Genomic DNA, 26953 nt, shown 5'->3' on the forward strand with positions numbered 1-26953 from the left:
GGTTTAGGGGTGCCCCGCTCCCCGCGGCGCCGCCGTTAACGGCCGCTGCCCGCCCGGCCGCCTGACGAGGGACGGTTTAGAGGTGATCCGATCCACGCGACGGCGCCGTTAACAGCCGCTGCTCGCCCTGCTCCCGCCCGCCGCTCCCTCCGCCCCGACACCGGCGAGGGGAAGCGGCCGGGAAGGGGAACACAGGCGGAGGGGCTGGGGAAGGGTCCCCGCCGCCCCCCTTCGCCCTTACGACTTACCCAGGAGGAGGGACGCAACGAGCAGGAGCCGCCCCAGCCAAGCCGGCAGCCTCATCGCCGCTTTCCCGAGCAACTCGAGGGAAAGCGAAAGAAAGGTGAGGACGTCGCTGCTGCAGCTCCCCGGCCTGACAAGCCCTCGGGCGGCCCGCCTTCCCCGCCCCAGCGCGGCCCCGGTGGTGGGCGGCCCCTCCGGCGTGCTGAGTAACCGGGCTTCTCTGAAAACTCCGGGCCTGCGGTAGGGGAGGGGATTTCAGGCTCGGCGGCCGCCGCCGGTGTGCCGTGGTGGGTTGCGGCTGACTGAGAGGAGCCGGGGTGCGGGGTGACGCCGCCGCGAAGCGGGGGTTTCTGGTCCACGGGACGCAGCTCCAGCCGGCACCGGCGGTAGAAACCGTCGCGTTGCTCTTAGAGCGGGGAAGTTTCGGCTCCGCTAATCGAAAAACTGAAATTAAATCAATTTTATGTGCAGTGGGAGCCCCGTAGGGGAGGGGGAGGACGCATTTTAGCAGGTAACATGCCGCCTCGGAAACTGATGGTCATCTAAACCTAGTACTCCCTAGAGCCCGTTGTTTGACACCTATGCTCCCCAAAATGCCTACTGTTCTCTTAGGGGGACAGCTGGCAGTGTCTCCATTTGAAGAGTGGGCTTGAGGCTAAGCCTAGCCATGCTCACTCGTGTCAGCCAAGGCTGGGTTGGCCTCTGTGGGGGTGACCGTTCGGCCTGAGTGATGGAAAAAATAAAATAGAACAGAAACCAGCTCTGACTTCTAGGGGTTTCCTTCGACACCAGCTGCTCAGAAGGCCATTCACAAAACTAAAACAAACTTCCATTCCCTTTCACGGAGGACTGCCCTCTTGACACTACAGAGTGTTTTTGAGGAAGAAAGGGAAAATACCCAACAGTTTGGGAAACATAAACACTCAGCAGCTATTGAAAAATTGCTACTCCGCCAAATACTTCAGCAGCAGCCATGAGCCAGCTTTCCTCCTACGGCAGTGAGTCACAGCGAGTGGATACTTCAGCTGCCTTTGCCTGCATCCCACTCACAGTGCGTTATCCTGGCTGAGAAGAATCCAGCTGCCGGCAGGTCCATCTGCAGACCTTACAGCCCCAAAGCGTGCTCAGTTCCCAGGAGCTTGACTGCCTGGCCTGGGGAACACCAGCACAAGCACTAATGCTGGGTGGGAAGGCTCTCACCACAGGTTTATCCATCAGCTGGCTCTCTCCCTGTGCATTTGACACACACGCTCACTGCCGAGCAGCTGTCTCAGGCTATGCACCACCACTTGGAGCGACCTCAGCTCTGCTCTTCACTCAACAGTGCCTGTAGCAGTTCAGGGAAAAAAAATAGAATTCACAACCATGGGGAATGTAACCAGAGGACCTTCCAAAATCAACATTGAAGTTGTTCCAATGCTGAATTTTTTTTTTCTTTCCTTCTAGGAGTCACTGTAAGCTCCCTTACCTCATCACTGCAGGCTGCAGCATGAGCTAGAATGGCACTGCACCTTGCGCTAAGCAATGCTGTCTTGTTCAGTTCTTACAACATCAGAATAATACTGATCCATTCTCCATAGCTATGTTGAAACAACATGGCACATAACTGGCTTCCAAATGGAGTCAGGCCCATCCCATAAATTCCTTTTGCTCAGTGAAAGAAACGCACAATAAACCTTTCTATCCCTCTGTTCACCTTTCCTCTCTGTTCTCAATCTCTGTCAAGTGTCAAAGGGAGCTCCCTACCCTGTAAAGGCTCCAAGTCGCACCAGAAATGTAACGCGGCTATCTCCCTGCTGTATCCTGGTGGTTGGAGCAGCCGTTCTCTGCGGCTAACTAGTCCTCTTCTGAGGTAAAATGTCCTCCCAAGATGTCAGAGACCTTGGATTGAACCATGCTGCTGGGAGGATGCCACTTCCCGCCTTGCACACTACAACTTCCGTGTAGGTTATGAGATCTTTGGGGTTAGCAGAGAGAAATCTGAAACAAGGACTGACACTTTCACTTGGATTATTTTAGGGTGGAAGGAACCACAAGGAGGTCAACCACCACACTCAAGAAAGGCTAAGGTCTTCCTACTGAACTGCTTCACGTTGTAGAAGATGATTAGGGCTTCACAGGTGAGAAGAAGTGATAGAGACACTTGATCCTGGTGACTGCTGCCCTCACCTAGGCTCCTTTATTTTTGGGAGACTACAGGAATATGCATTCTTCCTTCTTGTGCATACTTATACAGTCATACTAGGTAGAAGGCCCATAAAGTACTCATGAAAGACTCAAGAAAATGACTGGTTTTCCTCCTTTCCTGACTGAATACCCAATCTGACTTGCCCATGTTTTCCCTTCCTTACTTGCCAAGTCAGCTTTAAGGTTTTCTTCCTACTATCTTATAGTTAGGACACTTCTGAATGTCAGGAGTTTCAATCACTTTTTGTTGAGGTGAGAACTAAACCCAGTTCCACTGTCAATCCTGGGAACAATACATAGGAGCTTAGGTGCTTAGCATAAAGCCATGGTTTCTACTCCATGGACAAAGGGCAGAAAATATAGAAGCTGTGATACCAAGTATTCCAGCAGTAGGGTGGAGCTAGGCCTTAATGTACAGTGAGCTAAGCTCTGCATGTATTTCATGCTCCCCCTCGAATGCAAAGACCACAGGGAGTGGTTTTAAATAGTCGTCATTTATTTAACTCACACTTTGTTTCCCACAAGGTCCTGCACTGCTGCCCCGACTGCATTGTTTCCGGTATCAATGAACAGTTTTCCAGTTTAAGACGATTTTCCTGTGATCAGATTTCCACTTGACTATGGGCATTTGCAGCCTCTGCCAGCTGTTGCTTTGTGACATTTTCAGCTGAGTTGGGCACTTTCAGTGCAATTTTTTCAATTTTTTTAATGAAAAGAATTTGTGCATAAAATTGAGTTTGTTTGCTTTCATTATCCCTGACTTATTCTCAAGTGAATCACGCTGTGCTTCGTGATCATATGCTGTAAGGAACTGTTAAAAGAAATTTAATGTGGTTTGAAAGTCTTTGCAACGATGTTCCTATTGCCATTATAATCACTCCCATTGGTAAGTAAAATAAGTGGCACCAACATTATGTTTCTGAACTAATATAACTGTAGTTACTGAGTAATTAAGTTCACAAACAAAAAAAAAAGAAAACTTTTCATACTAAAATAGTTTTACTGGTAAAAGCATGTTAAGCCCAGAGGAACTGAGTGGCTTTTGCTGTTTGCATAAGAGACCACCACAATGTGCTGATATAATCAAAAATTTCATGAAATTACTAAATCTGAGACTACAGGAAAAAAATGCTCAGGAAACAGAATTTTCAATTTCATGAAGTTTTTTTTTTTTTTAGCATAACAGGATGTTATTTTAACAGCTCTGCAAATACACAGAGCAGTGCAAAAATAAATCAAATCTGCACATCTTGACCGCGGGTTTGTTTTACTTTAAGACTGTAATACTGGTGCCTGCCTTATATTATATGGCATTTCAAAATTTCCATAGAACTTGGCAAAGAGTAACAGTTGCATCCTACTACAAAGAGTAGAGCTTATTACCATGATTTGAAATAAAAAACAGAAAGAAGTGTTCGCTGGTTTTCTTTCGGTGCTACAATTTGTTTAAGTTGAAGAAATTTGTCATTTTCACAATTATGCTGTTGCTCTGGAGGCTTGTATGGAAATGTCACTGCCTATTGGTATGATTTCACAAGTTTATTTCCTTCTTTCTTGATTGAGAGATTATCCAGATCACTGGAATTTGTGGATGTCATGAAGGAGAGGGCCTGTTGCAGCCTACCAGTTTTTGTTGTACAATCTGTGAATCAACGTGAGTCTAGCGCTAGCGTTGGAAAGATGAAAAGTGGGCTGGAAGCCAGGGGTTGGCTATTTGTATCGCAGCTTTCAATCTTGGAAAATTGATTGGGTTGACAAACTCAGTTGCATATTTGAAGAGACACTAAGAACCTACTTCTCTGACAATAAGCCAGCTTGATGGCGGAGCCAAGTATTTCAGGATTAGAATGTATCAGTGTATGTGTCCATGGGAGGATGTAGATGGGGCAGGGCCTCAGTAGCCCTCCAGGCCAGGCAGCTGATGCTGCCTAACTTCCCCGTAAGAACTGAAGAAATTTCTCTAAGCAGTGACTTGGAAATAAAAAAGATCTTTTGCTTAAAACAGCCCCAAAGGCTTTGGCTGGAGCAAACTGGGGTAAGGAAATGATTGCTATTGCCACTAACTGTAAAGGAAAATAATGTCTGGTGCTTTTGGAAAGGTATTTAGTCATATTTCAGATCAGACTGAAGCAATTTCTTCATTTTGTTGTTCAAATAAAGCAGCTGTAGAATAGTGCCTGGACAGGGAACACTCCTTTGCTCCTTACACTTCTTACCATTTAACACAGTCAAAGGCAAAGCTGCCTTCTTCTTCTGCAAGAAGGACTGACATGCACCAATGCAACTTAGGAAACAGGTGCATGTTTGAAAGTCTAACACAGCCAGGGATACGGTACCACCACCTCATGAATGTGGCGTGACAAACTCCTAGTTACACGTTTGGTTGTGTGCTTATGTTTCTCCATCTGTTTACACCAAAGCAGTAAAGTTTTCTATTCAAAGATCCGTTTGAAGTATTTGCATGCTTATGATACTGTTTAATTACTAAGATATCCTTCTATTTCCTGTAGTATCTGAAATACAGTCTCCAAAGGAGGAGTGTCCCTGCCCTAAGAAATGTACAGTCAGAGTGTATCACAGCAATATGGCCACTCTGTGGCCGCTACATTTAGCCTGTCTTTCCCCTCAATTTCAGAAGCAATCATCTGTTGCCTTGCCTTCTTTGTCAGTTACGGGAATCTGACCAAAAGTAGAAATAGAGGAAAGAGACAGCAATGCAATAGGAAAATGCAAGGCTGGTATGAATCTTCCTGGCATGGACTTACTATGAAGCCTTGTGACAAATCAGTGTCCCCAGTCACGATTTGGCAGATAGGTCTAGGTGGCAAGGATAAGGTACGGTAACTCTGTCGCTTGCTGTGACTGGTTTCACTAGCTGATTTCTGCAGTGAGAAGTAAGGGAGTAAAGGGGGGTCAGCATCTTTTTTAACCAAAATGTCAGTGAAGCCCTCGCTGACACAGACTTTGGCTAATGGTCAAACAAGAGCAGAGGTGATTGCCCCTACCCTTTTTTCCCCAAACAGCACAGGCTGGCTGATCATTAACAGAGCCAAGCTGATCGAGCAACCCACCACGGCTGTTTTTCCCTGGACAATCCTTGTACTTGTAGTGGACTAACAGGAAGATGGCCGAGGATCCGAAGAGAAAGCTGCTCATTGTTCTTGCTGTCCTCTTGCTGCTCAGCTCAGCACAAGCAGGTAAGAAAGACAAGGGTGCCTGGCAAGGGGTTGAAAGTTTTACATAGAAGGATCTGAATTCGATTCTCCCTAAACAACCTGTGTGTCAAGAGGTTCTTGCTATAATCTAGTGAGATGCCAGCAGAAAGGGTAGTGCAAGAATGGACCTTTCTTCTCCCATGCTTTGATTCAACCAGTCTCAGTGATTACATTCCACTAACCCGATTTAAAAGAATGATCCAGGTTTACCCTGAAGTGTAAGGAAGCGGAAAAGGGACTCCTGACCTCTGCACAGGAATCTCCTGCTTTGAAAGCTTAGCAAGTGTAAGAAAATAAACAGACGCCACACTTCCATTTCTTTCTTTAATTGTACAATTCATTTAATTGTCAATGAAAATTGCTTTTGTGACCATCACTACAGTCCCACATCACCTGCAGCTTCACAGCAGCTCACCTCCTGCCTTACCTTTGCTTACAATCCCCTTCATCTTAATGCCATTTCTGACACGCACCATGCTTGCAGTGAACCTGCCCTTGCTAGTTAAGCTGGCTTACGAGCTGTTTTTTCCAAACTGATCTCAGAGAACATGTCTTTTTCTGTTGCCTTCAGTACACACGAAGACCAAAATAAACAACAATAAGGGATGGTCACATCCCACAAGGGGGAATCTGAATGTCGAATCTCAGTTCTTTGTGCTGACCTTTAGGCCATGTTCTGCCTGCTAGTGTAAAGTATCTTTTATAGGGACAGCAGTTAGGAAGCTGGTTGATGATTTTTTAAAATTTTTTTTCTTTATTTTTATTTTATTGTACGTACAGATTCAAGGCTGTTTCACTTCCTTCAATCCAGAAAAGGGAAGGTGCATGCATTGTCACTGCAGCAGGATGCAACTATGCCAGTTCAAAAAGTAATGCTTTTTAGGTCAGAAGGGATCATTTAATCAATTATTTGGCTTCCTGCTCATCGCATGTCAATAAATTTCACCCCAGTAGCTCTTCAGTAAATCCAACATCGTACCTTCAACAAGCCTTCCAAAATAGCAGACAGTCCTCTGAAATGACAAAAGATGGAGAATCCAGCTCTTCTGTGGGTAACCCAGCTATACATACTGCTAAACTTCTATGCTTGCTTTCTAGCCTAAATTTGCTCAGTTTATTACTAGTACAGGTTTGAGATTATATTTTTTCTGTCTAGATCAAAGTGCCTTCCAGTATTTGCCTTTTCCTTCCCCTAAAGCATTTTAAATGCATCCAGTAAATGAATCAATTGTGAAATTATCATTGACACATTTTGTCATCAGTATTCTTATATTTTGTCATCAGCATTCTTATATCTATTTCTGGATTTTTGATACAATTGCCAATTAGACCTGTACCTTCTGCTAAGCCTACCAGAATTTGAATAGAAATACCCCCATTCAGTGGTGACTATCTGTTGGTAACCATTTTTTTTAAAGATCTAATAGCCAGCTCATAAATGTACTTGGTAGCTGGCATATGTGGCCGATTTGAAAAAAAAATCCAACAGAATGTCATTCACATCTTGGTAAACCAACCCTTAGAAGTAAAAGCTATCATGACTTCCACGGTTATCTTCCCCAGCCAGTGCTGCAATTCCATCAAAGGACAGAAACAACTTTATCACACAGATAAAGTTTCCAGAATAGGCTGATTTTAATTTGTGTTCTATCCTCTTAATATTTATCAAGAGAAGCAAGATTCCTACCTTCATTTTCCTAATTAATTAGAATGACTTTTTTTTTTCCATTGCACAGATGCAGACTAAATATGCTATTCACTCCCTCTCATTGCAGGGAATACAGACAGACTCTCGGAGCATCACTGCACTGACTTCCAGACAGCAAATTTCCTACGGGGCAGTAAACTTAAGGTCCAGTTTCTCCTGTTCACCTCCTCAAGCCCCAGCTGTGGGGAGCTGATTTTAACTGATGATGGCATCAAGGACTCCAGCTTCAACAGCAGCCTGGAAACCAAGATCATAATCCATGGCTTCAGGTGAGAGAAAGAAGAGCACTCTGACTAAGTTTTTACTGGCAAATTAAGCACTGCTGGGGCATTTCCAAGCACTGGGTGGGGTTGTCATGGAAACCCCCTGCTTGTGTGACCTTCTTAGTCTCCCCAGCAGGGTGGCTACTCGCAAAACACCTGCTAAGAACAGAGTCTGGAGTGCCCAGCCCCAACCGGACCTGGGAATTGTCTGGGAGACTGTTGTTGGGCCACCCAGAGGCATGGAAAATGCCGCTGACCACTATCATTACAACACAACTCAGAGTCCTTTAGTTTGTGACCAGCTGCTTATTTTGTATGTGTTTCACATTTTTTGGAGCCTAAAAAAGTTAGGAAATTACCTTCCCTCCTTCCTTCCTTCCTTCCTTCCTTCCTTCCACTTGCTCTTTTGCTCATCCTCTTGCTTCTCCCTTTCGTCTTTTCTTTTCTTTCCTTCTTTCAGCCTTTTTATTTAAGAAGTATTTTCTTCAAGATTCTTGTCCCTTTAAATTGTCTCCTGGGAGATCATGTCCTGATTTATCAACAGCCTGGATTAGTCATTCATTTAGGAGCCCTGCCAGATACATAGTTCTATTCTTGAAATTGTAGGGATTTGATCTGGGTTTTTTTAAGCTGTTATCAGTCTGCAAGCTTATTTTACTGTGCCATTTTTCAGCCAGGTGTGACCATATAACATTTTTTTTGATGTGCAAAAGCCTGAATGGAAAGTGCATAGAAGATCAGGATGAAACCACAGAAGATGTTGCAGGGTCTTTTCATTATGTTGCCCTCATGTGACATAGCACACCCCCCACCAGGTGGTATTAGGGGAAGTGGGTATCATAGAATCATAGACTCATAGAATAGTTTGGGTTGGAAGGGACCTTTAAAGGTCATCTAGTCCAGCTTCCCCTGCAATGAGCCGGGACATCTTCAACTAGATCAGGTTGCTCAGAGCCCCGTCCAACCTGACCTTGAATGTTTCCAGGGAGGGGGCATCTACCACCTCTCTGGGCAACCTGTTCCAGTGTCTCACCACCTTCAGCATAAAACATTTCTTCCTTATACCTAGTCTAAATTTACCCTCTTTTAGTTTAAAACCATTACCCCTTATCCTGTCACAACAGGCCCTGCTAAAAAGTTTGTCCCCATCTTTCTTATAACCCCCTTTAAGTACTGAAAGGCTGCAATAAGGTCTCCCCGGAGCCTTCTTTTCTCCAGGCTGAAAAATCCCAACTCTCTCTGCCTATCCTTATAGGAGAGGTGCTCCATCCCTCTGATCATTTTTGTGGCCCTCTTCTGGACCTGCTCTAACAGGTCCACGTCATTCTTGTGCTGAGGGCTCCAGAGCTGGATGCAGTACTCCAGGTGGGGTCTCACCAGAGCAGAATAGAGGGGCAGAATCACCTCCCTTGACCTGCTGGCCATGCCTCTTTTGATGTGGTTGGCTTTCTGGGCTGCAAGCACACATTGCTGACTCATGTCCAGCTTTTCATCCACCAGTACCCCCAAGCCCTTCTTGTCAGATCTTCTCTCAATCCTTTCATCCCCCAGCCTGTAGTAATACTTCGGGTTGCCCCGACCCAAGTGCAGGACCCTGCACTTGGCCTTGTTGAACGTCATGAGATTCACACAGGCCCACTTCTCAAGATCGTCCAGGTCCCTCTGGATGGCAGGTGTGTCAACCACACCACTCAGCTTGGTGTCATCTGCAAACTTGCTGAGGGTGCACTCAATCCCACTGCATGTGTCATTGATGAAGATATTAACAGTACTGGGCCCAATACAGACCCCTGAGGGACACCACTTGTCACCAGTTTCCATCTGGACATTGAGCTGTTGACCACTACCCTCTGGATGCGACCATCCAAACAATTCCTCCTCCACCGAATAGTCTACCCAGCAAATCCATACCTCTCTAACTTAGAGAGAAGGATGTTGCGGGGAACCCTGTCAAAGGCCTTACAGTAGTCTAGATAGACAACATTTATAGCTCTTCCCTTGTCCACTGATGTAGTCACTCCGTCATAGATGGACACTAGATGGGTCAGGTAGAACTTGCCCTTGGTGAAGCCATGCTGACTGTCTCAAATCACCTCCCTGTCCTCCATGTGCCTTAGCGTAGCTTCAAGGAGGCTCTGTTCCATGATCTTCCTAGGCATAGAGGTGAGGCTGACAAGTCGGTAGTTCCCAGGGTCCTCCTTACTACCCTTTTTAAAAATGGGTGGAATGTTTCCCTTTTGCCAGGACTTCCACCAGGGACTTCACCTGACTGCCGTGACTTTCAAATATCATGGAGAGTGCCTTGGCAACTACATCAGCCAATTCCCTCAGGACTCTGGGATGCATCTCGTCAGGTCCCATAGACTTCTGTATATTCAGTTTCGTCAGGTGGTCATGAACCTTACAGTGGAATGGGCTTTGCTCCCCTCATCCCTGTCTTCCTGTCCATCAACTCGGGAGGTGTGGGAAGAGTGGTTGCCAGTAACGACCAAGGCAAAAAAGTCATCGAGTTCCTCAGCCTTCTCCTCATCTGTTGTTATCAGTTTGCCAGTCTTGCTCATCATGGGGGTACACATTCTTTGACCTTCCTTTTCTGGCTGACATACCTGTAGAAGCCCTTATTATTCTTTGCATTCCTTGACAAGTTCAGCTCCAGATGTGCCTTGGCCTTCCTGACCCCATCCCTACACAACCAGGCAGCATCCCTGTACTATTTCCAGAATACCTGTCCCTGCTTCCACTGCCTGTGCATCTCTTTCTTGCCCTTTAGTTTGACCAGCAGGTCTCAACTCAGCCATACCAACCTCTTGACTTCCTTTTCTGGGGATTGAGAGCTCTTGCACTCTGTGGAAGGCATCCTTAAAGATCTGCCAGCTCTGTTCTGCTCCCTTGTCCCTGAGGACAGTTTCTCAGGGGGTCCTACTGACTAACTCCTCGAAGAGATAGAATTTTGCTTTCCTAAAATTCAGGCTCCTGACTTTACTCTTCCACTGACCTATAGCCCTCAGGACCATGAGTTCCACCAGTGCCTGAACACTGCAGCTCAGGCTGACTCCAATCTTGATGTCACTGATTAACTCACTTGTCTTGGTGACCATCAGGTGCAGTATTGCACCTCCGCTCCATGACCTGTCTTAAGAAGTTATCCTCAATGCATTCCAGGAGTCTCCTGGATCGCCTACAGCTCGCTGTGCTACTTTTCCAGCAGAGGTTGGGGTAGGTTGAAGTCCCCCAGCAGGACCAGAGCCTGCGACTGCGATGCCTCCCGTAGTTGGGGTAAGAAGGCTTTGTCAATAGACTCACCTTGATCAGGCAGCCTGTAGTAGACACCAGCCACAAGGTTCCCTTTGTTGCCTTGGTCTCTTATTCTTACCCATAGGCTTTCAAATTGCTTGTGGCTGTTCTTCAGAGAGAGCTCTTCACACTCTATGCATTTCTTGATGTAGAGGGCAACACCTCTGCCCCTCCTTCCTTGCCTGTCCCTTCTGAACAGCCTGTAGCCATCGATAGCTGCATTCCAGTCATGGGATTCATCCCACCAAGTTTCAGTAATGGTAACTAGGTCATAGCTTTCTAGTAGCATGGTGGCTTCCAGCTCCTCCTGTTTGTTGCCTATGCTGGGTAGGTCGCAGCCTCCTCAGTTTTCCTTGAATTCTTGGGTATAGAATTTCTTTTTTAATTGTCTAATGATGAGAAATGTAGGAATGAAAGGCTAGGTGACTTGACCAAGGACTTCCTGCCAGTTGGTAGCAGAGCAGGATCCAAGTGTTCCTGGTTAGCTCGCTCACTCCAGATGGGCTCTGTGGTTGCTAACTGAAGCACCACAGCAAGACTGAGATCTCAGCCTGAGCTCTGCAAATGTTATATCATTCATTAAAATATCTGGTTCTCTTCTGAATCTGCCCATTCTGGAAAGTGTTATAACACCACCACAAAGAAATGACAGGGTGTCTGGCACCAGAAAAACCTTTCAGCAATTGTCTGGCAGCCTCCTCTGAGACATGTGAAACTCCAGCACCAGTGAACACCATATTGGCACATGCCCTGCTTTGGAAGACACCTAACATACTTGTTTCTAATGACTCTACAGGGCTTTGGGCACCAAACCTTCCTGGATTGAAGGGCTTGTCCATGCCATACTGCACACAAGCCAGGTGAATGTGATTGCAGTAGACTGGGTTTATGGATCGACAGGAGCCTATCCCTCCGCAGTGGAAAATGTCACACAGCTGGCCCTCTCCATCTCACAATTCATCAGCAAGCTCCTGGTAAGCTACTGTGCATTTCCAGTGCAGGGGAGTATGGCCAGAGAACATCACTCATGCAAACAATCCAGAGAGCTGCTCCCAACCTGCTGTCACCAGGAGCTGGACAAGCAGGCTTTTTATTCCAGAGTGAGCACTGTGGGGCACTAAAGAGATTTCTTTTTTCCCTCTTTCTCAGTCCAGGCTTGAGCAAGCCACTATTTTGCTTCTTTCTCTTGAGTTCTGGCATTTTCTGGAAAAACAGCTGCCTCTCCAGCCTGGGACAAACCTGAAGGATGCCTTGGGTTTTCTCAGGTCCATGCTTCACTGAGGAGTCGTCTTCTTCTTCTTCCCAGAAATTTTGTCCAGGGAGCTGGAGGGGGTGGGATTTGAGGCTATTTTATATTTGCTTTGGGCTTCAGGTATACTTCCCAGTAGCTGGAAATCCCCAGATGTGTCCCAGTTTGTTCTGGCACAGATGAACACTTATGCAATGAGGGTGATACATCTTTTGTGTTAATCAGCTATGTGTAAACTCTCCGTATAATGTTTGCACTGCAGACCCAGGCTGCACAGCATGGGAGTTCCTGAGTATGCACCATGTGCACAGTCACATATTCCTATCCAGAAATACAGCAACCCTTGGAGCCACTCTGTCACTAGAAGGATGGGGATGGGGGATGGGGCGAGAGGACTGTCATCCCTCATTACTGATTAGGTCACACAGTGAACAAATGGCTGAGCTGAACACTGTCCCCACCCCATATTCCATGTCTGTGCTGAGCTCTAGTCCAGCGACTTAAGGACTTTTTCTGTCCAGCCTCGCCTGCAACACTACACCACAGAAGACTACATTCTCTTCTCATAAATCTCTGTACTGCTCCAAGATATGGCCTCATACATTTCAAAGTCAGAATTTTTTCATCTTGCCCTGACACTCTTGTGCACCGTACGCTCTCCCATCATGCATCGTGCAGACTGGCCTGCAGGCAGCTGAATTCCTGTGGATGTGGTGATCTCACATCAGGTCTAAGTGGCTGTGCTTTACCTGGTGGTTCAGCCCATGGATAAATCCTTAATCTCTGCAAATATAATCTTAAAATACTAATCAGGATATTGGTACAATGGTGGTATAAAAATGGAAAAAAAATTTCCTCTGCTTTACTGAGAAAAAGATTATTCACATGGTGAATGTGGGTCACTCAGCTGAGAGAGGGAAATTCAGTCTAAAGCAAGCTGTGGAAAGAGAAGCTACAGGCTATGTAGTTATGAACAGGAGCATCTGACTGACCTGGTTAGGCTCGGGCATCTGTGGACCTGAAGAAAGACTCTGAAAAACAGAAAGGGCAATACCCATTATTCCCACAGCTATTTGGTTCTCCTCCATACACCTCAAAAGCAATCCTGTATTAGAAGAGTTACAGAGCTGCTGTGTGGGCTGGGACAGGGTATTTCGACTTTCTGCTACAGAAACATTAATTTGTATTATCATCAATCTGCAGGCCCTGGGAGTTTCAGGGACATCCATCCACATCATTGGGGTGAGCCTCGGTGCGCATGTTGGTGGCCTGGTGGGGCACTTCCATGGCGGTCAGCTGGGACGGATAACAGGTATCATAAAACTGAGTCTTGGGTCCTCACCTCCTCTTCAAGGGAGAGAATGAAAGAGCAAGGAAGGAGAATCATCTATAGTGGTCTTTTAATTGCATAAGAGCTCACTAGATCCAAGCTTACGGGCGTCTTCCAGCCATCAGACCCCTCCACACCACCAAAAGAATGCATGTATTTGCAAAAGGGTCCCTTTGCCTCTGCGCCATTCTTCAAATTGGTGCCAGCTTAAAAGAATATGAGGCCTCATGACTAATGAAAACCCACAACACCCACATGCTTTGCTTCCACTTTAACAGCACGTATATCTCCGTGGTTCTTAAAATTAAACCCACAATGCATTTCATTGTGGGGGAGCAGCAAGAGTGAGCTGCTCTGCAGGAAAATGTAAGCTGAGAGCCAAGGGGACAGCAAGGTAGGCAGGGGCAGTGGCCTCACCGACAAGGGCACAGTCCTACTGTATCTGGTCAAGAAGGGCAGAGCAGGTTCAGTGACAATAACCAGGGTCATCCACAATCCAGTGATCATCAGACAACTCTGTAGTGATGAGGCAAGCCCAAGGTCGAGACAGGAAGTCAAGCCAGCAAGATAAAAGCAAGCCCAGCAAAACACAGGAGTGGGTGTGGCATCCCTACAACATAACTCAGGCAAGGACCAAAGGCAAGAGCCTGAGCCAATGTTGTGAGATCCCAGATGAGGCTTCTTGGTGTTCTCTCCTACAAGTCAACTGTTTTCACAGTAGACTGGTCTAAGGCCACCCAGTTGTACCAAATCAGAGCTGACCTGGAAACTCGGGAGTCTGGGTGTGAGGAAGAGGTTGCAGTGGGGGAATTACAGAGAAAGATGGTTAGAGGCTGATCATGGAATTTACAGCTTTTTGGTTCACTCAGGGCTTTGTCAGCCTCTAGGTATGGAGCTTGACTTAAGTGACAGAATGATTTAGGTAAAAAGGGACCTTGGAAGGTCTCTAGTCCACACACCCCCCCACTGAAAGCAGGGGTGCCTTCTAAGTCAGATCAGGTTGTCAAGGGTCTTGTCAAGTTCTGGGAATCCCCAGGGATGAAAATGCATTTTGGTAGGAGAGAAAATGTTACTAAGAAGGAACAGACATAAAAGCTCCAGTAGAGTGACCACATCTCCCAGTCTGCCTCAGCCCATGCTGGTCTATCTCACAGAGGCATCCTCAAGGAGGCTCTCACTGCACACTCAGCAGGGCACTCCAGAGAAACATTGGTTCAGCATTCACATGTCACAGCTACCCACACTGCATAAAATACAGGCATTTCTTAATAGGAGCTGTGTTTCATGCTGGGCCCTTTCTTAAGCTGTGAAGCAAAGTTTACATTAGGAGGGACTTGAAATAACCACTCTCCTGCACCAGGATTTTATGATCAGAACATCTTCAGATGAGCAGAAGCAGACACTTTCCCAGGAAATCGTGGTAATTAACTTCAGAGCCAGAGACTCTTCCCGTTTATGTTGTCTACATGTAATAAAAAAGCTCTGTAGGTTTATTTATGCCATTATTTTTTAACTTTGCTGGAAGACAATCCTTTTTCTACACTCCTGATTGTCCTGTGATTTCATAGGTACACTGGGCATTGCAGGTTCCAGTTCAGATTTAGGAGTCTAAAGACAGGTGGAATTAGATCCAAAATATGTCTAATTGCATCTCCTGCCTCCTCACACACAGAGGAATGTGAACCCAGAGCCATAATTTGCTGAAGTGTTTTCAATCACCTAAAAAGAGCTGTGGAGCAAAACCAGAGTGAGTCTTGGAGATCAGAGCACAGACTTTAGTTTTATGACACGAGTTTCCTTAAGTCGTGCGTGTTCCTGTGGATACCTCCCTGTGCAGGACAGCAAATGGTACAGGGACTGGAATGAGCAGCCCATATCCAAAATTGCTGAAGAGCAATTTGTCTCAATACTTGCAGAGGAAATGAAAAAGCCTGATGGAATTCAGTTGCATACAGTATAGCTTCAGTGAATAGTTTCTTAGCTGCTGAGGATGTACGTCTCAATGGAGTTTATGCAGTTTATTCTTGGAGGAGATAGGCATAGAGAACAGAGAATAGAAACGTGCTTGCCTTGGAGCTGTGCTAGAATTGACTGCTCTTCATATTAGGTGTTTCTCCCTGAGGAGGAACCTTAAGCTATACTGAGTAACAATTTTCAGTATCTCTTAAAGCCTTTAACTAAAACTTGGTCTGTAGAAGTGGGTAGGGAACCTCTCAGCTTTTTGTATGTGTCAAGATTAAAGAACAAGGAAGAAAAATTAGAGCCATAAATTCGTCTGACCACTTGTCCCATTATTAGCTTTTATTTATAAAAGAATTTTCTTTCCTTCTTTCCTTTTTTCTCCCTTTCCTCCCCCCTCACAAATGCAGACACATCAGTTTATATTGTTGATATTGCCTCCTACATAGACAAGTAATGGGACTGAGTCCAAGGTGGTGAAACTGGCCAGCTCTGAGGCTAAGTAGCTCGTGGAGCAGAGCTGCTTCTTAAACTATTATTGTTGCCCGGGGAGTGAAAAAAATCTTGTGAGATTACTTTTCTACGAAAAGTGAATAGGATAAACTTCAGCCAGAACACACAAAAAAATAATAATCTTTAACCTGTTACTTGGTATTGCCAAGGATAATTTTCTGTATTCCTTTGACTCCCCAGAAGTTGATCTAGGAGCAAGTTTTTGGCAAAAATGTAGATGGCTGCTTAAGGACTTGATTTTATTTGTGGGCAGAGGGCTCAGAAGCCTCTTTGTTTTAAGGATGTTTGGTAGTATAAAACCTTTGTAATGCTTGGATTGGTTACTGCCTGTGATGATGAATTCATCACCTAACTGATGATCTTCAGTAACATTTCTCAGACTGTAGTGCTAGTCCTGATGACAGTACAGTTAGGGAAGGTGTTATGAGTTTGATTCTCTTTCACCAAAAATCCAAAAGCCACTCTGCAGCCACTCTGTCAGAGCTATCTGAAGCTCAGTCATGGCTTCACAGCCTAGAAACTTCAGGTATAAAACTGCTAAAGGGGAGTGGAACCCTGGAGGACAGGTAAGGAAGCTGTAGTGTAAGTTAGCAGTGGCAGAAACCGTACTGGAGCATAATCAGTGTGACAAGGGAATAATCTATCACTTTGCCTAGCAATGTTTTTAAAATTTTGGATAAAATAACTGGTCCAGAAAAAAAAAGAGGGAATGAAGAGCACTTGTTGTTGAAGCACTTGATTTTGTTACAGGCCTGGATCCCGCAGGCCCTAAGTACACCAGAGCCAGCCCTGAGGAACGCCTGGATCCTGGGGATGCCCTCTTCGTGGAGGCCATTCATACCGATGCTGACAGTAAGCTGGTTTCCATCTTCTTTGGCCTGTGCTTCTGTTCCTCCTGCCATCTTTATTGCTAAGGAGTCTGTAGGTCATTGTCCCTTTTTTGCCAGGTTACCATGAGTTCAGATTCACTCAGAGGAAGTTTCTTGATTAGATAGGCTTTAACGATGAATTAATTGGCAGGTACCCGTACCCCAGAGAGCTTCAAGCAACAGACAAATGGAGATTAGACAGAGGGAGATCTTCCAGCAACTATTTCTTAGTTAACCCTGCTACAGCAGAGTGAGCTTATGCAGAACCAGCTCAGCGTGGCTTTTACCGCATGGAAGGAATTTACATGTCTAGTCTCACTTTGCTTTCTCCCGCCTGGTCTAAGAAGGGTGCCACTGCGAGTGCTGGTGGAAAGTAAGAGTCAAACCAACAGCTGGTGCAACAACAGAGTAACTTTTCTAAAGCACATAGAGTCTACATAGGCAGAATATGTGCTGAAGAATAATGTGCCTTTGAGGCACACCTCTTGCCGGGAGATCACAAAGACCTCTATCAACATAACTCTCAATCATGCCTCATAATTCCCCATTAAGGTTGTGGTCAGTTTTGTTCTCCTTTATACAGAATCAAGACCCTGAGTCACAGAGGTGGTGATTAAGCTGCATCTCCCAGTCATTTTGATGGCAGGGCTTGGAACACTCTCTGCTCCATGCAGCAAACTTGCACAATGCAGGTGTGTAGGAAATCTGTCCTTGCTGTCTCCAGCACTGGAATTAGGTCCGGCACTACTAATGTTCAGCCTATTATTGCGGCCTGTCAAGCAGGATGTAGAGTAAAGCCTATAGAAGAGCTAAGCATAAATGACGTGACGTTTTACCTCCTTTCAGATTTCGGGATCCGGATTCCTGTAGGCCACATTGATTATTACATCAATGGAGGCAAAGATCAGCCAGGATGCCCCCGATTCATCTCTGCAGGTGAGAACACTTTGTGGCCAAGCAAAGGGCTTTCATGGCCATTTAGATGCCTGTGAAAACACTGTTTGGCAACCAGCTCCTTCTACAGTCAGGGCCGACATGTATACATATATTTGTAAAGACGCATGGCAGGAGAGATTCATGGCTCATGCTTCCTCTCAGCAGTACAACAAACAGCTGAAATTAAAATCACATACAGGTCAAGTGTCTTGGCAGCACCTCTGTCAAGAGACATGAATTTGTTGACACTGTATGAGCCAAAACCCTAGCATCAATAGAGTTTGTATCAACAAAGAAAATATTTTTTTGCTAGAAGGGCTCTTAGATACTACTAGCAAAAGTTTCTTTTTGTTTTCATGCTGCAAGCTGTGTCTATACTTAGAGAGACAGCTTGTATGATTACTGCCTTTTCCTTCTGGAGAATAGGACTTTACACAGCAAATAGTGTGGATAAATACTCAAAAATGTTTGAGGGACACCTATGATACCTCACTTTCCACAGCTGGGGTGCCAGTGCAGGTGGGAGTCAAAGCTATTGTACCCCCTTGCAGAGAACTTGAGGCCTCATCAATGGTACACTGATGGACACATGGTAGCCTTGTTGTCCCTCTCTTCTGGGACACTCTGTTAGTCTGGGAGATAAATTTCTAACTTCCTGCATAAATTCTCTTAAAGTGGGATCTGGGCTTGTAGTCACAGAGACACTTTGCAAGATGTTATTAATGGGAAGGAGATGGCTGCAGAATCAGTAAGAGTGTTTCTTGACTCTCAGTTTCTTGGGAGCATGCAGAAAGACTGAAGCCAAGGGAAAGGCTCATGACTGCTTTTCTCTGGGTGCATTTTTTCTTGCAGGCTATAAATATCTGATCTGTGATCACATGAGGGCAGTACATCTCTATGTCAGTGCCTTGAAACATTCCTGTCCGATGGTGGCGTTCCCTTGTGCAAGTCATCAAGATTTTTTAAATGGACATTGCCTGGACTGCGTTGACCCCTTCCTGTTCTCCTGTCCCAGAATAGGTACAGTACTAGCATGAGACCTTCTTGGAGCAGATGACAATACATTCCTGATGGGTGTCAGTGCAGAGCACAGGAGGCAGTTCAGATCTCTCTAGGCAGGATTTGCTTTGGATCTCTCTGGGGACAGTGAGAAGCTGTTTCTTTTTCAGGCTTCTTTAGAGGAACTCTAAAAGCTCATATATTGCCTGAGGTAGAACAACAAAATCTTGAACATTTCTGGTCTTTAAATGTTTCACAGGGCCCAAAAATGAGTTGAAAGAGAGTCTCCAGAATCACCTGCCTAACAAGTGGACAATTAGCTCAAAAAGTGTCTTGTTTCGAGAAGTAGCTGGAAATTTTAGCCCAAGCTTCAAGTCCCATTCTTCTACAAACCACTTATTGTTGCTGGGTCATCTCCTTATCATAAATTCCTGCTGTGGCCATCCCAAAGATGGACTCCCTGAACGGGGAGAAGGTAATAATTGCCTCTTTTAGGCTTCTGAAGGTGGACTGTGGCATGAGGAGAGGAGGTGTCGTCTGGTGGTATTTGCAGTCTGGCACCAGAGCAATATGAGAGGCCTCTTTTGGTATAGGTGCTTTCAGATCAGCCACCCCTTCCTCATCTCATCAAGCCACATTGTCAGCTAGTCAAGTTATGGTGGTCTTCTCACTTGACCAATAAGTTCAATTTCCCAACACCTTGTGTTTGCATTGTCATTTACGTCTGCACTAAGTTTCCTGACTTGGTAGTCTTTAGTCTTGCTCATTTTGCACAGGTGCAACTGATGACAGTTTGTTAGCAGAGGAATGAAACAAAGCCACCGAGAGGTACTCTGATGATGATTACTCGGGGTAGCTGGAATAGATTTTCCGAGGGAATGTTAACCTGTCAAACAGACACCACAAACTTGCTCTGATTTGCACTGGTATAAAGAAAGAATCTGTCACCTGAAACAGTGGAGTTGGGTGATGTGAGTGGAAGTGAATCAGGACCAATTATATTTCTGTTCTGGGTGATTCATGTCTTTCCCTGCACTGGCTTTATTTCTTCCTGCAGGCCTGCTGAAGCAGGCAGGTGTCAACATGAAGAATCTGCCCAAGGAAGTGAAAGTTTATTTAATGACTAGCCCCTCAGCCCCATTCTGTGGTAAGTAGCATAAGAAAAAAAGAGTCATAGAATCATAGAATGGTTTGGGTTGGAAGGGTCCTTAAAGATCATCTAGTTCCAACCCCCTGCCATGGGCAGGGACACCTCAGGAGGGTGTTGACCAAATAAGGCAGATTCTCTGGGGAGGCTAGGTAGTTACAACCCACAATCCCCACCAGAATTAGCTGCTGTGGCCCAGACGGTCTGAGACACGCAGCTGAAAAGCAATAACTCTGCACATCTCCCCCATAAAGCCCTTTCCAACAGGTTTATTACTGCGGGCACAGCTGTGGATTAAGACAGCCACATGGCTTCAGGACTGAAGTAAAGGGTGGTGAAAATGCCTGCCTGTTTAGACTGGGCTAGGCAGACCTTGCCACTGTGCCTCTCATACCACAGAGACTAGTTTCTTTCTTATGTCTGTTTAATTTTCTTTCTGCTGGTGGGGCCAGAGAATGAGTCCAACCAATAATACTTGCCCTCACTCCCACATACCTTACCTCTTGCTCAGTCCATCACAGCCTGGTTGAGTTCCGCTTGCAGAAGAAACGAAACATAGTCACCAGCATTGAGATCACTTTCTGCAGCAACAGCACCAAGGACACAGCGAAGATCACCATGTGAGTGACACTACATGCTTCTGGCCTGTTTTATCCCCGTTCCTTGTGTAAGGATGTTTATATCAGTCCAAGAAAGGCACAAGATAGCATATCCCTGAGCACAGTCATGGGGTGATGAACCACAGCCTTTCTTCTTGGGTCTCTCCACATTTACCTTAAATGGTCTCAAGGTGATTCTTGTGCTACCAGTACTTGGTAACCCTGGCTAGGTTCACCTCTTCACTAAGTGCACAAAACAGTAGATACACTGTGGGATCCCCAGATTTGCATACTTTTGTGTTGCTATGCTGGTTCCTTTTCTACAACATACCCTTGCCTGGTGCCGATTCAAACCACAGTCACTGTCAGATAGTTATTATCTCTATTCTGCCAGACAGAGATGGCCACAGCAAGACCCCATCCACCAGAGGTTCCAGTCTGATGGACTTGGTGTCTTAGACATTGCTCTTGATGCCCAATAGGACAGCAGTTGCAAAAAGGAGACAAATGCATCTCTGCACAGTCAGAAATGTAGCTTGCTGCCACTGCAGTAATGCAACAAAGCACTCAGACTCCCATTGTAGGGAAAAGTCCAGGGGGCAGAGAACCAAGACCACATGTGTAGATAGACAGATCTCTCTTGAAAGCACCACCCTCCAAACCGTATCTGAATTAAAGAACCAGACTCAGACTCCTGTTCCGCAGCCCTTGCCTCAGGGGGATCTCCCCACCACAGAGAAGTTCCCCAGAAGAAGTCTTCCTCACTTCCTACACCTTCCTGCCCACTGCTGTGGGCTGGGAACCACAATGTAGACATGCAGAAGCAGGAAAACAGTCTACTAAAGAGCCCCAGCCAGCTCTCCTAAGATCAGAGGGGTTCCACGGCTGGCTCCCACACAGTCCTTGCTGCTAAACCAAAACATTGTGACCCGAAGCTAATTGTATTGCTGCTTCGGTTCTGGGCACCAGGAGATAGAGATAAGAACCAAGGAGGGGGAAGCCCCACTCCAGGGCGCTCTCCAGCGTGACATAGCTGCTTGGTCACAGATTTCCAGCCAGGCAGTGTAATTTGGAGTTTGTACTCCAGCCTGGTGGAGCTCAGACTGTTTAACCCCCTCAAAAGCCAAATCTGCCTTTTCCAAAGATGCAGGAGAGAGGAAATAGTAACACCCAGGTCAAGCGCAGCGCCCATGCAGCGCTTCTTTTGCAGTGTCAGACACAGTGTTTGATAGGTGTCCAGCAGGAGGCATGTGAGCACTGGAGGGAAAGGCTGCCTGGGGAGGAGAGACGGGCAGGCAATCTCGAGGCTTTGCTGTACCCTCGAGCTTTAACGAGGCAGTAGAGTTATAGCAGGGTAACCTATCCAGAAATACCCATACCTTGGGAGAACAGCATCAGCGTTTCATTTAAGTGCCTTACTAAGAAGCACAAGGCTAAACCGAAAAATTTGCTTACAGCAATAAAGCTTCCGATTTGAGAGCATAAAATTGAAGATACCCCTTGTAATTCACAGTGTAGCAAAGAGATTTCCCCGCTCTAGGCAAAGTTCAGCCCTCCAGTGCAGTCAACGCAGTGTCAAACAGGCATATAAAACATAGATTCTCACATCGCAGTTCAGACGCTGAACGATCACTGACTTATTTCAGGTGATCCGACATGCGTGTCATCCTGCAGTTCCCCAGAAGTGCACAGGGACTTGGGAGTGTTCAGCCAGTCACATACCTTCAGCAAGCGACTCGCATGGTTGTGTCTTGCCTCACACTGCCCTTCTCCGCTCCTCTCCCAAACATCAATTCCAGTCTCACTCCTCAGGATGCCGTTACCACACACACGTTGCTCAGAGTGCCTCAAGAGACATGTCCCCAAGCCACACAGCTGCCCCAGGGCTGACAGAGTAAGGAGCTTGTTACATGGCACACTTCCCAGCTGCATTACCATTGCTTACACATCACATGACATCCCCTACATCCAATAAAACATATTTCCAAAGTCAGCTAGAGTCCTACATCTATCCAAAGGTTGCGTGGGGTTAGATGAAATGTCAGTCCCAAGAATGACTTTCTTCAACCTGCCTAACTTACTGTGTTCCTCTGTCCTAGGGCAAGGCTGGATCCTGCCCATGGACAATATGTATTAGAGAGATGGTCTCCCCTCTATTTGTTTTCCACTAGCTATCCATTATTCACCTTTGTAGCCACAATTTAATGAAGCTTCCTATTTTTGGCAGCTTCAAGCCACACACAGTCAGACACATAAAAACTCCAGCATCTACCACCACAGTCTAAGGGAGAGGACAGGATGTACTGGTTTGGGTTGGCCACTCTGGCCTAGGAAGACACCGAGTGCAGGTGTCAGCCCACTACCAGGAGCAACTTCAGTTAGCAGAATTGTAGCCTCTTCCTGACCGTTTTGTCACCTCTCCCCTTTCCCTACTGTGACGTTTCTGATCAGGCAGTTACCCAGGAGCTTCTGGGATTGTGCTGAGTCATCAACACACATGTTCTTCATGAGCACAAGGAAATTGATAATCTCCAAACTCCTAGAGTTGCCAAGTAGATCGGGCATAAGAAGGCTCATTGGATGGATGCCACAGAAGGAAGGCAGCCCATCTACATAAAACAGCTGGGCAGTACCACTTCATAGCACATAACCAACTGGGCTCTGATCATTAGCTGTTTACCCAATCTCTGTCATTTCTCAGTTCTTGTTACCTGGGTAAGAGCATAGGGACAAACAAACATTCCTCTATCCAAGCATCCCACCTTCAACATGGTCAAATGCAAATACCTAGAGAAGAGAATAAAAATGCAATGTGAGCACATAGCAATGCTCCCTCCAGATAGTTTCCTAGTATCTAACTAATTACATCTCAGGGACTTTCAGAGCCAAAGGTAAGATCTTTGTACTTATTAGCTGCCAATGCATTTGTTGTCCACTAACTTCTCCAGTCCCTCTCTCATGACTTGTACAGTCATGTAAACTTTCTAGCATCCACAACATCCTACAGCAAAGATTTTAACAGCTTAATAAGAATGCTACTCTGTGCAGTGAGCAGTCTTTTTGAGCTTGCCACCTCTTAGCTTTCTGTGATGACCCCTAGTTCATGTACTGGAAGAAGTGGTGGAAAACTGATACCTATCCATGCCATCCATGATTTCATAGATGTTGACCTTACCTACCACTTACCTCTCTGTAGAAATCTGGGCAGTGTTTCAATCGATATGCAATAGCAAGAAAAGTTGTAATTGTGTGGAAGATGGAAAGAAGGATATTTATTCAGAAATATTCCTGGCTACAGAAATAAAACATGGAGAGACAGCCAGTAAGACTCTCATGCAATGCCTTGTTTTGACAGATGAGTCTTCTCACTCCATTTTATTGTGTGAGGGCTTCACAATAATAGCCTGGTTTCTGCAGTGTTTCAACACATCTTCATGCAGCCTGCATCTGCAGGTTGATTGAATGTTCTCCCTCACACCTCTCACCTTGCCTTGCAGACCTAAGCATCATGTGATGGGCAAACGGCTGCTGGCCCACAGAGTTCCCTTCTGCCAGATAAACAGTGTCACACTGAAGTATCTTCCCAAGAGTCAGTTTTGGAGGAAGGATGAGTCATCCATCGTTGGCAAGTTCTGTGCAGCCCCGCTGCCTCTTGATAGCAAGTAAGTCACAGGAATATCTTACAGGGATCCACTGAGCCTGTGGATGCAGCCTGTGGTTTGAAACAATGCATACTCTCTCCTGTTTATATAAACACTTAAAGACGTCTCTCCCACCCCCTCTGTGTCCCTATATAAATCATTTTCTACCTGTGAGAGAGAAAAACTTCCAAGGTAGTTTTCTAGGATTTTTTCTATGATTCTTCCCCTGTGGTAAAAGTGTTGTGCCATGGAAGGAAAATGCCTGCGACTCAAATCACCTTGAAGATGCTTAAGTCACAGACCATGGCAAAAGCTTGTATTAATTACAATGTGCTCCTTTTGTCCTCACTTGATGTCTCCGTCTTGCTCCTGCCTATGTTGGGCCTCCATTTGAAACATGACAGACACACATTTTTCAGGATGAGACAACAAAAGACCAGTAATACGTTTCTGCTTCTTATACTGCAGAGGTTAATAGAGCACTGAGGCTAAAGACAACCATTTTGGCATTTTCTGGGCCAGGCATTGTTGAGTATATGCCTTCAGCCATAATTACCTTATCTAGAGTAGAAGCAGCCAAGTCCTTCTCATCCCAAAACAAATAATAGTCTTCTCCATAATACAATATTCTTGCCAGACGCTTTGCAGATCCAAAGTTCTTGCAGGCAGGGCAAAATAGCTGGGTCTCTACTGACACGTTAAACTCTCCACATTGCTTCTGAGTTGATTCTTAATGCTGGCTCCAGGCTGAAGCAAGCTAGCGGGTACTCCAAAGAGGGAAAAACAGAAGCAGAAAGCAAACTGGGCTCGCATTCAAATTCTGTTCTGATGGGCAGCAAGGAGACTTGAGCACAAGGCAGTAAAAATATATCCAGCAGGCCCAGATAGGGAAATAAAGAGGCATTCCTGTGTAAATACCAGGCACTCCCTTGAGCATAAGGACTATTCCTCACTATCGTGCTTTGCAGGGCAAAGCACTCCAAAGTTGGGATGGATGTGCAGATACATGGCTTTTTATCACTTATAAATGGGACAGCATGGCACATTGCCTTAAAGCCTCCACCCCTGGAAGCACCAGACCTGGCTGTGATGCAGATAGAAAGCTGTAGAGTTGCATAGGTTCACAGCTATGCTCTTATCACTAAACTGGGAGTGCTCAGAGCAACAATGGTACTGCTAGGAGGGGGCAGTGGAAAGGTGAAGGACACAACCCCCTATGCACTCCTCCACCCAATTCATCCCAGCCAGGGCACAGCACCCTATTCATCATATCCCATGCAAAGCAGCACAAGGTCCATCTGCAGTGTGCTTGCCTCTGCGTTAGGATAGCAACCACCACCTGCCAATCCACAGCCTGACTTTCCTGTGCTCTTCCCACAGCAGGACAATGTCATGCCTGCCCTGGAACCTCACCCTCCACAGCAACACAGACATCTCCTACAAGCTGCCTACTGCTTGTGCCTAGCACTGCCTTCGGAGCATGCGGGCATACCCAAAACTGGAAAGGAGTCCTAAACCTATTGCTGCTCTCTGCTCACAGACAATACATTCACCATAAAACTGGATGGGTTATTTACCTCCTGCATTAGGGCCAGGATGTCAAGGAAAAGAAGTGTGTGGCAGACTGGTGAGTACAAGGTTGACGGCTTACAGCAAGACGTCTCAGTTAAAGGACTGGATTGGGACTTTTATGTCACGGGTTCAGTACCCAGCTCTGAAAGTGAGACAGGCAAGTTATTTAATCTCAAGGTTTGGATCTGTATGAAAGAAGGAGATAATATCACTCTTCCTACAACAGGAGTATTGGGATGATTCATTTGTGTTTTATATTAAAGTGTCCTGAGATCTTCATATTAAAGGTGAGAGGTATTATTTTTCCACAGCAAGGGGAAAGGGTATGGTTCAGGTTTGGCACAGGAAGGAGTCATTCTTAACCAGCACTCAAATGTGAAACTCACTAGTTCCATCTACAAGATGCTTTCAGAGTGAGACCCTATTGATTTCATGTTAGCGCCGCTGCTAAGTAATCAGAATTAATCTCCTTCCTGTGACAGGCCTGGAGCAGCTCTTCTGGCCGCTGGCTTGTCCTCTTTGAAGCTCACATGAAGTGAAACAGACACCGGGAGCATGGCAGTGCTCTTGCATCCCATTTTGCACTGCTTTGAACAACTCCCCAGAATAGAAAGTAATAGGAAGGAGAATGGAGCATCAATGCCACAGGGTCACCTAACACACATTAGTCCCAGGAACTCAGAACAACCTTTCAGGCCTGGAAAAGCAGCTGAGGTTTGGAAAGAATTGGTGAAAGTTACAACATGAGAGACAAGTACATAGAAACATCCCTCACCCATCCACAACTTTTCCACCACCTTGATGCATATGCAAATTAAAGAGGAGAAAGTCTTACATTACTTCTGCCCACAAACCACTTCTTCTGTAGACCATTTTCTCTGGTTCCCTGGACTGGCTTCACTGGATGATAGAGAAGTGCACCAAGAACATCACGGTCAGGAGAGAGGTACACGCTAAAGGCATTTCTCTCATGAGGAAGCCTCAGTCACTTCGCATGAGCTGTCACTACTGCTCCACTAGACAGTGTCACTGCAGAGTTAGCTCCTGCTTTCAGCTCGTGCCCAAGTTTTTGGGCCCTGACATGTGTCTGTTTGGAAGGCCAGCTAATAAACCCCATCTCAGCATACACTTAGGAGAGGGTCAGAGCTGAGCTCTGACAACTGACAGAGATCCATGACTGAAGAGTTTCCAGGGAGCTTCCTGTTGGAGACTGGAATATAACGCCAGAA

The 26953-nt window shown here is 45.9% G+C and overlaps 2 protein-coding genes across 7 annotated transcripts in view; one reads left to right on the forward strand and one right to left on the reverse strand.

Moving 5' to 3' along the window:
- The window catches only part of CD58 (CD58 molecule), a 38715-nt gene extending 38333 nt beyond the window's left edge, over nucleotides 1-382 (reverse strand). For all 3 annotated transcript variants that reach the window (XM_054198049.1, XM_054198039.1, XM_054198031.1), the window contains exon 1: nucleotides 249-382. In XM_054198049.1, coding sequence (XP_054054024.1) covers nucleotides 249-303 — 55 coding nt within the window. In that variant the 5' untranslated portion in view covers nucleotides 304-382. The remainder of the gene's footprint in view (nucleotides 1-248) is intronic.
- On the forward strand, nucleotides 209-26851 carry PLA1A (phospholipase A1 member A). Of its 4 annotated transcripts, none has more exons than XM_054197980.1 (13): nucleotides 209-343; nucleotides 5454-5627; nucleotides 7421-7622; nucleotides 11707-11884; nucleotides 13363-13471; nucleotides 16712-16813; nucleotides 17677-17766; nucleotides 18619-18786; nucleotides 19025-19240; nucleotides 19823-19912; nucleotides 20424-20532; nucleotides 24009-24173; nucleotides 25533-26845. In XM_054197980.1, the coding sequence occupies exons 2-13, from the start codon at nucleotides 5555-5557 to the stop codon at nucleotides 25615-25617; spliced, it is 1587 nt and encodes a 528-aa protein (XP_054053955.1). In that variant the 5' UTR covers nucleotides 209-343; nucleotides 5454-5554; the 3' UTR covers nucleotides 25618-26845. The 4 variants fall into 4 exon arrangements, with proteins under 4 accessions (XP_054053955.1, XP_054053974.1, XP_054053944.1 ...); XM_054197999.1 differs by lacking the exon at nucleotides 19025-19240 and adding an exon at nucleotides 2263-2363 and having other exon boundaries at nucleotides 218-343; nucleotides 25533-26838; XM_054197969.1 differs by lacking the exons at nucleotides 209-343; nucleotides 5454-5627 and adding exons at nucleotides 6477-6514; nucleotides 6600-6697 and having other exon boundaries at nucleotides 25533-26851.
- The last annotated feature ends 102 nt before the right edge of the window (nucleotides 26852-26953 follow it).

The sequence above is a fragment of the Rissa tridactyla genome, chromosome 1 (genome assembly GCF_028500815.1).
Source record: "Rissa tridactyla isolate bRisTri1 chromosome 1, bRisTri1.patW.cur.20221130, whole genome shotgun sequence".
Lineage (NCBI taxonomy): Eukaryota > Metazoa > Chordata > Aves > Charadriiformes > Laridae > Rissa > Rissa tridactyla.